At 44.7% G+C, this 14,900-nt stretch overlaps 1 protein-coding gene across 2 annotated transcripts in view; it reads right to left on the bottom strand.

Annotated features, from left to right (window-relative positions):
* Positions 1 to 7,329: 7,329 nt before the first annotated feature.
* The window catches only part of LIPH (lipase H), a 46,322-nt gene continuing 38,751 nt past the window's right edge, over positions 7,330 to 14,900 (bottom strand). For both annotated transcript variants that reach the window (XM_028101136.2, XM_088017986.1), the window contains 2 exons: positions 9,252 to 9,425; positions 7,330 to 8,017 (listed from right to left, as the gene is read on the bottom strand). In XM_028101136.2, the coding sequence (XP_027956937.1) occupies positions 7,930 to 8,017; positions 9,252 to 9,425 (262 nt within the window). In that variant the 3' untranslated portion in view covers positions 7,330 to 7,929. The remainder of the gene's footprint in view (positions 8,018 to 9,251; positions 9,426 to 14,900) is intronic.

The raw sequence follows: 14,900 nt of genomic DNA, 5'->3' as shown, positions 1-14,900 counted from the left end.
ACCACAGAAATAATGAAAATTACTTTTTATTGAGCGCCTACTATATGCCCATTATCTCTACCCCTCACAACAATCCGGCAAGGTTGGTATTTTTGTCTTTATTTAACAGATGAAAAAATCTGAGTCTCAGATTAAGTGACATACCCAGACAGAGAGCCCTGATTACTGTTGCGGAGGACCACCTGAGCTAGGGCGTCTCAAGCCCTTTGTTGGTCTCTGATGGCCCTGGCGGTAGTCAGCTATTTTGTTAACAGTTTTGGTAAAACTACTCATCATAACTTCTAGGCCCGCTGTGCCTGCTCCAAGCCATGAACCCATGATTCTAAAGTATCAGTTAAACTGACCTCTGGAATATCCGGCCGGAAGGTGGCAGCCTGGGCTGTGGCCAGAGCTTTTCTTTTTTTTTTTTTTTTTTTTTGAGAGAGAGAGCGAAGGGGGGGGGGGCAGAGGGAGAAGCAGACTCCCGCTGAGCAGGGAGCCGGATTGGGACTCAATCCCAGGACCCTGAGACCATGACCTGAGCCGAAGGCAGACCCTTAACAGACTGAGCTACCCAGGGGCCCCATGGCAGTAACTTTCTATTACTGATAAATCTCTTGACTTTCTTGAGTGAGGTTTGGGGTAGTGGCTATAATCATTTTAAGAATAATTAAGAGCGATTGTGAGGTATCCCAGAAAACATGCATCAGTAAGGCCTCCAACTATTAAGACATTCATAAGCCCAAGGCTGGTGATCATATCCACAAATGAAAATGTATCCCCCCTGGTGGGTAGAGGACTCCAAATGTTAAAAGAGAGAGAGAGTCAGGATTAGAATCCAAGTCAACCTGGGTACAAAACTAATGGTCCCACACTGCGTGGATTCATGGAGGAGACAGGGTTTGAGTTTACCTTAAAGATGAGCAGGATTTCCACAACAGAGAAAGGAAGGAGAGGGTGAGCTAGGGGCCCAAGTAAGGCACCAAGGTCCAGTTTCCCCATGAAGCCTAAACTATATGAGAAATGAAAAGTTGGAGACAAACTGGAAAGCATTAGAAGGCAGGCTCGGGAGCTGGATTTTTCAATATTGTGCATGGTGAGACAGCAACAGAGGTGTTTAAACAAGAGAATGATTTAGTTCCCGTTTTAGGATGTTTGCTCTGGCAGATGATTAGAATACGTTCTGAGTTGGTAGTTGCAACTGTCCTAGTAAGAAAGGATGCAGGCTGAGCCAGGACCACAGCAGTGAGAATGAAGGGAGGAAGATGGACACACGAGGGGGAGCTGAGCTGGTAGGAAATATGACTGATTACATGGAGAAGAGGCAGAGAGGACTCCATAATGCCACAAGCCTAGACAACAGAGAGAAAGCGTCTTCATCAAATCATTCAAAGCAACTCTTGGGCCAAATAAGAAGCACCTGTCAGAATTTGAAGTGTACCAGGTCCTAGCAATTCCGTGTCCAGGAATTTAACTTATAGATATGCTCACAAAGATGTATGTTCCAGGGTATTCTCTCCGCTTTGTTTTGGTGTTACGAGATTGGGAACAACCTAAATGCCCATCAGTTGGGGACTAGTGAGATTATTTGTGGTATATTCAAAAAGGAACACTAAGTAGCTTCCTAAAAGAGGGAGTCAACTCTATATCATGATAGAGCACAGTTGCCATAGAGATAGGGATAAACAGCCAACAAACAAGTCGCATTGTTGAGTATACCATGATACATCTATAGAAAGAAAAAAGGGGGGCGCCTGGGTGGCTCAGTTGGTTAAGCGACTGCCTTCGGCTCAGGTCATGATCCTGGAGTCCCGGGATCGAGTCCCACATCGGGCTCGCTGCTCAGCGGGGAATCTACTTCTCCCTCTGACCCTCTTCCCTCTCATGCTATCTCTCATTCTCTCTCTCTCAAATAAATAAATAAAATCTTAAAAAAAAAGAAAGAAAAAAGGGATATGCTTTCCCTTTTCAAAATACTGAAGTATTTATGAATGAAATGATTCAGTCTGGGATTTGCATCAGAATAACGGGATGGGAGTTTAGTGGTAGGGATAGAAATCAAAAAGATTGGCCATTGAATTGGTAATTGTTGAAGCTGGCTGATGGGCACATGGAGAAGGATTTTATACACTTATTCTATTTCCATATATGTTTGAAATTTTCCACTTAAAAAATGTGGGGAAATTGTCTCAGCCCTCCATTCATGCTCTTCCTTCAAACCCTCCATTCCAGCTGAGCATGCACCATGTTAGTTCATGTCTTTATGATGCTCTTTCCTCTCTCTTGGGCAATCTCTGCCTGAAAAATTGCTACTCTTTCATAACCACACAGGGCAATTGTCACCTCCTCTGAGAAGCCTTCTCCAGCTCCCACATTCAGAAAGGTTGTTCCTTCTCTGTGCTTGGGATTCCCTGTGAAGTGTCTGTATTCCTATTATTACAAATACTGTGTCATTATCCATCACCCCAGTGGACAGTAAACATTTCTTGAAATGAGACAATGTCTCATCTATCTTTTGTCTGTCCCAGCCCTTAGACCTGTGCTTGGCTTATAATTGGCACTTAACAAATGTTTGTTAAATTAATGGGTCAGGTCCAGCGAGGAAATGATTAGTTGTTTGGATGGGTACATGTTGATTTGAGAAGTCAGAGGAATATAGGAGGAGAGAAAGTAAATGAACAACTAACATTATTGAGCCTGTGCCAGGAGTGTGCTGGGGCCGAGAACACTAGTGAACAAGAAGGCAAGGCTTCTACTCTCAAGGACTTGACTCTCCCTTTGGTTGAGGGACAGCATGGAGAGAGTTATCATTTTAGAGTAGAATAGGTGCTCTGGGGGAAATAGATATGGCAAAGCTTATTCAACTCCAGAGAAGCAAGTATCATGAACCCACTTATGAGTGCGTGGGTGAGCGGGTGTTCAGATGAAGGCTCTTTGTGAGTGCTGCTGAAGGCTACAGCTGTGAGTGCTGAATAAGATGCAACCCCGTCTGCCCCTCCTGAGCCCTTGCTCTTTCCTCTGCCCTGCAGTGCCTCTCAACAAGCAGGTGAAAATCCAGAGCTCCAACTGCATTCGGATCTGGAGATCATCTTTCTAGAGTAGAGAGTCGAAACAAGGGGATGGGAGAAGGTCTCCTAGACAGACCATGAGACTTTGGAAAGGAACAGCAGCTGAGAGTCACTGACTACTTAGTACACTCCAGACCCCACAGAAAGCATTTTACATGCATGCATGACAACAGTTATTCCACATAACATCCCTTATGAAGCAGGGACTTTTTTTCATTTTAATTTTTTTAATTTTTATTTAATTTTTATTTTTTTAAAAGCTTTTATTTATTTGACAGAGAGCACAAGCAGGGGCAGTGGCAGGCAGAGGGAGAAGCAGGCTCGCCGCTGAGCAGGGGGACCCTGATGTGGGACTCGATCCCAGGACCCTGAGATCATGACCCAAGCCGAAGGCACTCACCTAACCAACTGAGCCACCCAGGTGCCCTGAGGCAGGGACTCTTAACAGCCCCACTTTACAGTCCAGGAAAGGGAAGCTTAGGAAGAGTTAAGTAAGTTGACAGAGGTCACACACCAGAGCCTAATCTCTTACCTGCACTACCTTCTTGAGAGAGAGAGGACTGAGATCAGAAGTCTGGTAAGGAAATCATGGACTCAGAGAACAAGATGACTCACTCAGGGATGTCGATGAGGGGGAGGAGTGTCCCAAGAGCCCAAGAAGCAGTGTTAGAAAAGGAAGCAGTGGGCAGTGTCAGAGTCAGTGGGAAAACCCAGCAGGCACACCTGAGGGTTGTGGGATTCCGCGAACCTGGGGGGCTAAGAGACCTTTGACAGAGCTCTTTTGGGGGATGCAAACCTGATTTCCCACAGGCTCACTACCCAAGCCACTGCTTGCTGCCTGACCCACCCCACTCCCCAGGATTCCTATTCTGATTCCTCCTGCTCGGCCTGTCTGCATGGGAAAGAAGCCTTAAACTGGGCTCCTCACTCCCATCCCACCTCCACGCTGATCTGTCTCCCTGACCCAGCACCTGCAGAGCTAACTCTTAACCAGCTGGTGTACCACCTGGCATATACACTAGCCTCTGTTGAGCCCATTCATTTACAGCACATGCCCAGGCAGCCTGACAAAGGACAGCAGTAACCCCCGACCAGGGACACATGCTGGCCTGAGAAACAGGTAGGTGCCAGTTGCTCAGGGAAGTGGGAGGGAGAAAAGGCAAGAGGTTCCAGTAAGACTGGATTAGCCAGGCGCTCACTGAGGCTCTTTGTCAATAGCACTCAAGCTCCTTTATTGGCTGGATTGGATCTGCACAGAGCAGTTGAAAGGAGTAGCTCAAGGACCACAGGATTTAGCTTCCCTACCCCGTTCCAGCCATAACTGATTGGAACGGGATGGACACCTTCCCCAAGAGGAGGATCTAAGTGCTGCTTCCTCTCCCTGGATTTTGGAATTGGGCCACGTAGTGATTGAATAGCTGGGGACACGATGGTACCAATGATCTCAGGGGTCCACAGCTGCCCTGTGAGGGAGCCAAGCTGAGTCAAGAGACTCAAGGTAGAGCACAGGGTCAACAAAGGCCCATGAACTCTTGCTAAAGGCTCGGGGCTGCCCCATCCCTGCCCTTCCTGAAGGCTGATGGTTGAGCTCTTGGGTTTCCACAAATCCTCTCTCTAGTAAAATTTGCATTAGTATGAGTAGATTTCTGTTACTGGCGTTCCAAGTCTTCTTGGCTAAGCTAGGGTTTTGCAGGACTGGGAGCATGGGGCACGGGTCCAAGGATGAGAGTTTCCAAATTTAGGGTTTGGGAAGTAACACAGTTAAGTGTATTGATGTCTAAATCCAAGTGGAGGTGTCCTAAAGATGAGTCCATTCCATTCTGTTCAGCAGACATTTATCGAATACTTGCTTTGTGCCTCACACTGTGCTAGGTGCTAGGGCAACAAATAAGCCACAGCTGCTCCTGCAGTGCTCACAGTCTCAGCGGGGGGACAGACACAGAAATATAGTACAATACAGCATAAGAAGAGCAGTGATGGCGCACATACAAAGTCAGTGGCAGAAGGGAGTTGTGGAAAGCAAGGGGGGACTTTGAACCACAGTTTGGAGTCACCCAGGAATGCTGGAGGGGCCCGGAGGGTTTTAGCCAAGGCTCTAAAATGGGGAAGTGGAGGAGAGCAAAATCTCCTTGCCTTCAGGACTGGTGGTTTTGGTGAAGAATGGTGTCAGGACCATCTGGAAGGTTCTAAAGAGGAGTGAAAAAAGAGCCAACCTCTCTCTTTTCCGGAAATGCGTAGTGGGTCTCCAGGGAGAATGGAAATAATAAAGAAGTGCTGGGAAAGAAGGCTAAGGCAGAGAAGGGTGTGTGCCTCTGTGGAAATGGGCAATGGCTGGGAGTAGGGAGAGCTCTTACAACTGAACATGGTTCCATAGGGTTCAGAAGATCATGATGAGCGTTCATTTAATATGTCCTGAGCACGGACTATGTTGTAGGCGCCACATTAGGCTCATTGCCCCTGCCTTGCAGAGCAGTCTAGTGAAGACAGACATTAACCAAATAATCACACCAATAAATATAAGGGGGAATAAAGCTCAGTAGGAGACAATTGATGAAGATAGGAGGGAAGTGGGTAGACTGCAATTTAATTGCATCTTGGCTTTGGGATTCAGACGGAGACTCTGACAAAGAGGAGGGAGGAGAGGCAAGGATAGCAAGAGTGGGAAGTTCAGGGGCCTTGGGAGAACCTGCGAAGGGAGTGGCCACACCTGCCTTCACTTCTCTGGATCACTGTCACATGAGACTTACTGAAATTCATCTCCATCCAGTGAACAAACTTCCTTCAAACTTCCCTCCTTTAATCATTCATTGATTCATCCGTTTGTGCATCCATCCACCCATTCCCCAGTGAGCCAGGTACCGTGCTAAGAGACACTAGAGAAGCCCAGACAGACCCCTGGCGTGAGGAGTTCATAAACGATAGCAATGCTATTCTGACATTTTCTTGCTGTTGTTTTGGCCCCTGCCTACCAGGTGAGGGAAAAGGGGCAGAGAAATGGCTGTGCTAATCAAAATATGGGACCAGGGGTGCCTGGGTGGCTCAGTCCGTTATGCGTCTGCCTTCGCTCAGGTCATAATCCCGGGGTCCTGGGATCGAGCCCTGCACCGGGCTCCCTGCTCAGCGGGGAGTCTGCTTCTCCCTCTGCCTCTGCTCCTTCCCCCAGCTTGCTCTCTCTCTCTCTCTCTCTTGCTCCCTCGCTGTCTCTCTCTCCCAAATAAATAAAATCTTAAAAAAAAAAAAACAGGATCAGTAAAACTCTAAAAAGAAATCAGGGCCTATCAGCACACTCATCTCTCTGCGCATAACTGCTGGAGAAATGTGGAAGAGGGAGGAAGGGCGAGAAGATAGCCAAGTGGGCAGGAGCATCTCTGAGCCGCCTGCCTTCCCCAGCTCAGGCTCCACGCGATACATATAGAAACCTGTACAAGATGTGCCACACAGGAATGTATGTATAGAGTTCTGTAGTTTATCAAATAAAGACTCCATTTCTTTTAAAAGGGCTGTTCTCACGGAAAACAGAAGAACAATCACTTGGATGAGGAGGAGGGTATGGGCCTGTGACACTCTGGAATCTCAGGAACCTTCCTGCAGTGGCCACAGCTGCGGGATGGGTGGTACCCCCCGCTTTGGGTCTGTGCCTGCACCGGGCATCAGGTCCCCAGGGATGGTCCTCCCCTGGTTCTGGCCTCTCTGGCCTTGGCCCTCCAGGGCCTCTTGACCGAGCGGCTGTTGTCACTCCAGATGCACAGAGCATACCCACTGCTGGGGCAGCCCAAGGATTTTTCAAACTGGAGCACGCCGGTGTATGCTTTGAATTCACATGTTAGCAACGCAAGTTATTTAGCATCATTCCAGAAGGTTAGCGTTCATGACCTCCAACAGGTGGATCGTAGATAGCATATGTTCACTTTGCATCTATGTATTCTCTATAAATTTCCTTCAAATAAGCATGGATTGCATCAGTAACAAGGAGAAATGAACATTTCTGAAGGACTGCTTAAAATGAGCGTTGCCTGGAAAGTGACCCTTCTTCACCTCAAGTGAAAACCAAGCTTTTTCTCTCTTACCTCTCGCCTCATCCACTGTCACTATGAGCAGGCCTTTCCTACCACTTCGTCTGCCTTTCTTCCCTCGGGCGCTTACTGTCTAGTCCCAGCAGCTGCCCCCACCCCCATTGCTGTCCCTGTGTCCTCACTGCCTCCGCGCACGAACCCACTTTAGAGAAGGCAGGGTGTGGCTTTCCTGTCTTCCCAGAGCAAACAGCTCAAGAGACAGGCTGCTGTTGAGGAGGAGAAGCTCTCTTATTGTATATTAGGTCAGCCATATCAAAATAAATAAAAGCGTATTCACATTTATCAAACCACTCACGGATGTGGCACCGGGATTTCCAAGAACCCTTCACAGACTGGCCCCCAAACCCACACGACAGCCCTGTGAGGTAGGTCAGGCTCCATCCCTTTCTGTGTGCAAGGACCTGGAGGAGTGTGGCACAGGGAGTGCGGGGTCGAGTCCGAAGTGGGGTCTCCAGCCAGTCCTTCCCTTTCAGGCGCTTGACCGGCCACAGCGCTGAGCAGAGCTGCCCGAGTGACTGGCAGCACAGCCGAAAGGCCGGGACACAGAGGCCCCAGGAGGCAGCCAGACAAGGCGCTGGGCTGTTGGGAGCCTGGCTATTTCTGACTTGCCCTACTTAGGGGCTCCCTTCCCAGGACCGTTCCATAATCCAAGGTCGTTTGACATTTTGCAATGTGACATCCATGGGACGCTGCTGGAAAAGACACCCATACTTTTTTGTGCCTTGAGGAAAAGGTGAGGTGACACTTTAAAAAAAGCCTACAGTTGTCGTTTTCTTGATGTTACTGGTGCCCGTGTGTCCCAACAACAGTTACATCAGCAGCTTGGGGCACGGGATGGGTTGGAAGACCGTCTCAATGTTTTCCATCAGCACAAGATCATACCGACACAACTGGGGCCTGCAAACACGAGACGGAATAGCCTTGTCAATCAAGTAGTAAACAGAGCCCGTTCTAGGAAAAGAAACCATGTTCTGTCCTTAGGATCTAACATCGTGGAGCAATTACTTCTAACGTGATAGGAAAATGCTTATGGTAAATAAGCAGAGTAAGATCAGCAACAATAAGAAAGCAGGATATACGACGTCATTTGCCACCTAACTTCGTCTAGCTTTGTTTTTGGGTTTTTTTTTTTTAAGATTTCATTTATTTATTTTCATCTAGGTTTAAAGCAATAATAGAAAGGAGATTAGAAAGAAATAACCCAGACTATTAACAATTGTTGCCTCCGAATAATGACATGATGGGTGATATCATTCTGCTTCTTAACACCTTTGACGTTTCCAGGTTTTATAAAATCAACATGTATTCCTTTGATGATCAGAGGAAAAACAGTATTAAAAAGTTCCATGGTTTTAAGATGTCATGACTGTCCTCTTAGAAGAAACGTGTATTATTAAATGTTTTAGGGTACCCTAAACCTTCAGGAGAAAGGCGTTCATAAGCATAAATCACTGACTGCTCACAGCATTGTCCACCTCTGTCTTGCCGACAGATTGGATGCTAGGAATATGTGTTGGAGTGGCATGAGTCACAAAGCACCCATGCCACCACAGCTTTGCTCTTTCTCCCTCAGTTTGACTCTGTCCCCCCGTGCACATGCACACACGCACACACAAACGCAGTTGCTTATTTTTTCTGACCCGATTGAGAATAGGTTGCTTACCCCTTAATACTTCAATGTGTATTTCCTAGGAACAAGGACATTCTCTGTGCAGTTATCAAATTCAACATTGAGATAGTCCTTTCATACTGTATCAATGGAATAAAATATTTGTTATTCTGTACCTTTTTTTATATGAGGCTCTGTGTTTGCCAAATTATATGAGGCTCTTTTCCACAACAAAAATACTTGCAAGCAGTGTGGGTGGAGTGATTAGGGAAGAATTATATAACTATAAGCATGTAACGTTATTTCTTTGAATTTTTGGGCCATTTATCTTTAAGTGCCTACCAGTAAAATTTTCTTGAATTTTGGGACTACTGGCTTTTTTCAAGTCTATTTTTGGAAAACCCCTCCCCTCCTTCATTATAATGGATGAAGTCCTATTAAAACATCAGACCAAGCAGATTGCACAGGAACTGAGAAGGTCTTTGGAAAACAAGGGCTTGCCAAATCCTGCCAATGGCTCACCTCTCTGGATGGGCAAGTGACCTTAACTTCATGCGGAGAATCCTGAGCTTGTACTTGGGGCCTATAACAGATCCGGTAGAGAACACCAAGGAAATGGTCGCCACTTTATCCAAGTCTTGATTAAATCTTGCAAGCAGACTCACTTGGTGGTATTTCTGAAATACTGCAGGTTCACTGGAAGGAAGAGATAATAATTTTTAAATGAATATAGACTGCTCATGAAAGGAAACAGTTTTGAAGCCTACAAATCACTCATAAGCAGGTAACCACTTGACCCCAAAGTTCTGTTGGGTTCCAAAGGACTGCGTAAGTGAAGCTTCTGGCCCCAGGAATGATGACATACTGTGGCACGAGAGAGGTATGCCCGCCTACCATACACCAGTTAGCATCCTCATCTCTTGACATGTCTCCATTCCCCTGAAAGATTCTTCAAGATGAGTGTTATTCATTTTACAGACAAGGAAACAGATGCTTGTAGAGCTTAAACTCACCCAGGTCACAGGGCTTGTCTGCACCAATGCAGGGACTCATACTCACTTATGAGTTCAAAGTTAGTCTTTCCATGAAACTGCATTGCTAGAAGTGTATGTATATTGTTAGTCCAGCTAGCTAACTAATTGAAAAGCTGTGCTTCAGCATATATTTTTTTCAGTCCTGCCTCTCAAATAAGATAGCTAAATCCCAGGTTCCAATACTTTTTCCTGAGTGTGCAATGTTTCCTACAGTTGGAATCTCACATTGAGCCTAAGGTAAATCCACTGGGGAGGTTTAGCTGGGTCAGTGTCGCTCTGGGGAGCTGGGGGAGGAGACCCCGGAGACCCACCCTGGGCTCAGAAATGGGAGGCTTGCTCTAGAAATCAATCCTTAATTTGGAGGTGGGAATGGGGGCTGAGGGGGTGTGTGTGTCACCCCAGCCTCACTAGAATCATGTGTAAGTCCTGTGAAGAACAAACATGCCACATGTAAAACTAATCTGAAAGGTCCCCAGATTTTAGTTTCTAAACACCATCCTCACTAAAACCTCCTTCTTCCAGGAGAAATGGCTGATTCCAGGGCTAGGTCAGGGAAAGTACAAAGTGAGCCTGCAACAACTGTGTGCCTAAAGATGAGAAGCGCTCAAAGAATGGTGGGAGATGTTCCAAAGGATCTAGAATCACTTCACACTCATCAGGATGGCTACTATTAAAAAAACAAAAACAATAAACAAAAAACTGAAAATAAGTGTTGACGAGGATATGGAGAAATCATGCACTGTTGCTAGGAATGGAAGGTGGTACGACCACAATGGCAAAGGGTCTGGGGTCTCTTCGGAGAAGGAAAAATAGAATTACCTCATGATCCAGCAATTCTACTTCTGGGAAAGCAAGGTCTCAAAAAGATATTTGCACACCCGTGTTCACAGCAGCATCATTCACAAGAGACAAGAGGTGGAAGCAACCCAAATGTCCATCAATGGCTGGAGGGCTAAACACCAAGTGATATCTACGTACAATGGAATATTATTCAGCCATAAAAAGGAAGGAAATTCTGCCATATGCTACAACATGGATGGACCTTGAGGACATTATGCTAAATAAAATAAGCCAGTCACAAAAAGATAAATATTGTTGGACTCCATTTATATAAGATATCTAGAGTGACCAAAATCATAGAAACAGAAAGTCGAATGGTAGTTACCAGAGGCTGGAGGAAGAAGGAAAAGGGAGCTATTGATCAATGGGCATAGAATTTCAGTTTGCAAGATGAAAAGGTTCTGGAGATTTATTTCACAATAATGTGAATATTCTTAACACTACTGAGCTGTACACTTAAAAATGATTAAGATAATAAATTTTACATTTTCTGTCTTCATCATGATCAAAAATGCATTTTTAAAAAAGGGCACAGACCCAGTTTGAAGAGATTTCACTGGCCAGATTTGAGACAATTTAAATATCAAAATAAATAAATAATGGTAGTAACTGAGTATAAGTCCCCATTAACAAAATAAAAAATCCATGAGTCCATCTTGATATAACCAACTAAAGGAATAAATAAATGGGGAGAAGAGAAAGCTTTTCCTAAAGGACGAATTAGAAAAACCACCATTTGGCAACCATCGTAGTAACAATTCAACCACAAAACATCAAAACTAGTGGGTAGAAGTTTGAGGAGTAATGGAACATTTACATGGTCTTGAAGTACCTCTGTGCAACAATTAGTAAGGAATAGGAATTAGTATTCCTTACTAATACAAAGAAAAAACAGTAACTTGTTAGTGAAGAAACTTGGCAGAAACCACCTTAATGAACTGATCCACGTTCATGGAAAGCTGTGGACCGCCTGATAGGCCATGCTGAGCCAAACACAACATCAATTCTTTGCTAGAGATGCATGATCTGAATGTAATCACAAGGAAGCATCAGACAAACCCAAACTGAAGACATTCTGAAAATAACTGACCTGTATGTGTCAAAGTCAAGAAAGTCAAGGAAAGATGGAAGGTTCCAAGTGAGGACTAAAAAGAGGATAACCAACTGCAGCCAGTGACCCCGAACTGGATCCCTTTCCGAGAACAGCTGTGCAACCCCGAGTGAGCAGGGACTTCAAGAGGGGGTGAGGCCACCAGCAGATGGCAAAACCCAGCGGGGGCAGACGGAAGGCAGAGAGAGAAAAGCCTTCCTGCAGCTGAGAAGCCTGTCTATGAGTACAGGTGGAACCCGCTCTTCTACCTGGAGGGATGTCTGGAAAGACTGGGTGCTGCAAGGGATTGGGCTCATACCCGAATAAAGGGAATGACAGCCAGTGAGCTACAGATTATGACCGATGATAGGAGCCAAATGTTTGTTTCTGGTAGCACGGTGCACTAAACAGCCTGAAAACAACTCCTGGTGATGGCTACAATTCAAACAAAAACAAAACTAAAAACCCTCTAAATTGCACCGAAGAGGAAAGTGAAGAATACTGGGAAGCCTCAAAAACATGTGGAGGCAGAAACACTGAAATCACATCAGCTTTTGTTGGCCTCTTGTGAAAGCTAGTAATGGGTTTTCTTTTTCATGGCCTTGCAGGGCAGTAGGACAGGGAGCAAAGCCACTCAAGGAGGGGAGTTGAGGGCACCTGGGTGGCTCAGTCGTTAAGCGTCTGCTTTCGGCTCAGGTCATGATCTCAGGGTCCTGGGATCGAGCCCCGCATCGGGCTCCCTGCTCAGCGGGGAGCCTGCTCCCCTGTCTCCCACTCCCCCTGCTTGTGTTCCCTCTCTCGCTGTCTCTCTGTCAAATAAATAAATAAAATCTTAAAAAAAAAAAAAGGAGGGGAGTTGAATGGGAGACTCTGGGGAGGGGTGAACTAAAAATGAATTCTAAGTAAACAACCCTCCTACCCCCTCAGGGGCAGAAACAATCTCTATCAAAATCCCGGCTGCCTTACTTTTTTTCCCCAGAAACTGACAAACTAATTTAAAATCCATATGGAAATTCAAGAGACCCAGAATAGTCAAACAACTTTGAAAAGGACCAAACTTGGGGCACCTGGGTGGCTCAGTCAATTAAGTGTCTGACTCTTGCTTTCACCTCAGGTCACGATGTCAGGGTCCTCAGATCAAGCCCCACGGTGGACTCCATGCCTGGCGTGGAGCCTCCTTAGGACTTTCTCTCTCCCTCTGCCCACCACACACTCTGCCCAGCATGCACTCTCTCTCTCTCTCTCTCTCTAAATAAAAAAGAAATGAAAAAGACCAAATTTGGGGGATTCATACTTCCTGATTTCAAAATTTGTTAGAAAGCTTCAGTAATGCTATAGTGAGCTACATGACACTGTGGTACTTGCATTAGGATAAATATATGGATCGATAGAAGAAAATTCAGAGTCCAGAAATAAACCTATCCATTGACTGTCAATTGATTTAGGCAAGGGTATCAAGACAGTCGCAGAGAAAGAATAGGTTTTTCAATAAAGGGTGCTGTGACAACTGGATATCCACTGGCAAAGGAATGAAGCTGGACCCCCTACCTCCTTCTATATGTGAAAATGAACTCAAAATGAATCAAAGACCTAAATGTGCGGCCTAAAACTATAAGGACTTGTGCCACAGTATATACAGAACTCTTGCAACTCAACAATAAAAAGGTAACCCAATTTTAAAGTAAGGCACACAAAAACCTGTACCCAGATGTTTATAGCAGCATTATTCAGAATTATCAAGACTTGGAAGTAGCCAAGATGTCTTTCAGTAGAAGAACGGATAAATAAACTGTAGTACATCCAGACAACGTAATATTATTCAGTGCTAAAAGGAAATCAGTAGTAAGCTATGAAAATACATGAGGAAAACTGAAAGCCCATTACTAAGTGAAAGAAGCCACTCTAGGAAGGTTACATACTGTATGATTCCAACTACATGACATTCTGGAAAAGGCAAAACTGTGGAGACAGTACAAAGACCAGTGGTTCCCAAAGGTTAAAGGGAAGAGATGGATACAATAGGCAGAACACAGAAGATTTTTAGGATTATAGGATCTACTCCCTGATCTTATGATGGTAGATAAATGTCCTTATACTTTGGCAAAACCCACAGAATGTACAACACCAACAGTGAACCCTAATGTAAACTATGGACTTTGGGTGATGATAATGTGTCAGTCTAAACAGGTGTGCCACTCTATTATCCAGACTTTGATAGTCAGGGAGACTGTGTGTATGGGGCCAAGAGTGTATATGGGAAATCTCTGCACTTCTGTTCAATTTTGGGAATCTAAAACTGCTCTAAAAAACGAAGTCTATTGAAAAGGGAAAAAATGAGTAAAGGACCCAAATAGACATTTCTCAAAAAAAGATATAAAATTGTCCAGTAAGCACATGAAAGACACTCAAAGTTATTAATCATTTGGGAATTACAAGTCAAAACCATAACCACATATAACATAATGCCCACCAGAATGGCTAAATACAGAAGACAGACATGCCTGTGATATATACAGAAAATGTGAAACATACACACAAAGGAATATTATTCAGCCTTTATAAAACAAGAGAAATCCTGTCTCATGCTGCAACCTGGATGAACCTTGATATTATGCTAGGTGAAATAAGCCAACCACTAAAAGATGAATATTGTGTGATTCCACTTATATGAGTGGCATCTAAAGTAGTCAAATTCGTAGAAACAGTAGGATGGTGCTTGCTAGGGGCTAGGGGGTGGGGGGAAATGGGAGTTGTTATTTAACGGGTATAGAGTTTCAGTTTTGCAAGATGAGAAAGTTCTGGAGGTCTGTTTCACAACGATGTGAACTATACTTAACACGACTAAACTCAGAAATGATTAAGATGAAAAGATTAATTTTATGTTCTGTATTTTTTAATCACAATGCAGAAGAAAAAAAATTTAAACAGGTATTAACAGTGTTGGCAAGGATGTAGAGAAATTAGAAGTTTTACACATGGCTGGTGGGAATGTAAAATGGTGCAGCTGCTTTGGAAAACAATTTGGCAGTTCCTGAAAATGTGAATTACATGGTTATCATATGACCCAGCAATTCCACTGCTAGGTATATACCCAAGAGAAATGAAAACATATGTCTACACAGAAACTTGTACACATATGTTCATAGCAGCATTATTCATAATAGCCAAAAAAGTGGAAATAACCCAAATGTCCATCAGCTGACAAAA

Source organism: Eumetopias jubatus, unplaced genomic scaffold (genome assembly GCF_037043125.1).
Source record: "Eumetopias jubatus isolate StellerSeaLion01/CBP00866 unplaced genomic scaffold, mEumJub1_p1.0 scaffold_1, whole genome shotgun sequence".
NCBI lineage: Eukaryota > Metazoa > Chordata > Mammalia > Carnivora > Otariidae > Eumetopias > Eumetopias jubatus.
The sequence above is the reverse complement of the archived record's forward strand: the minus strand, read 5'-3'. Positions and strand labels throughout refer to the sequence as shown.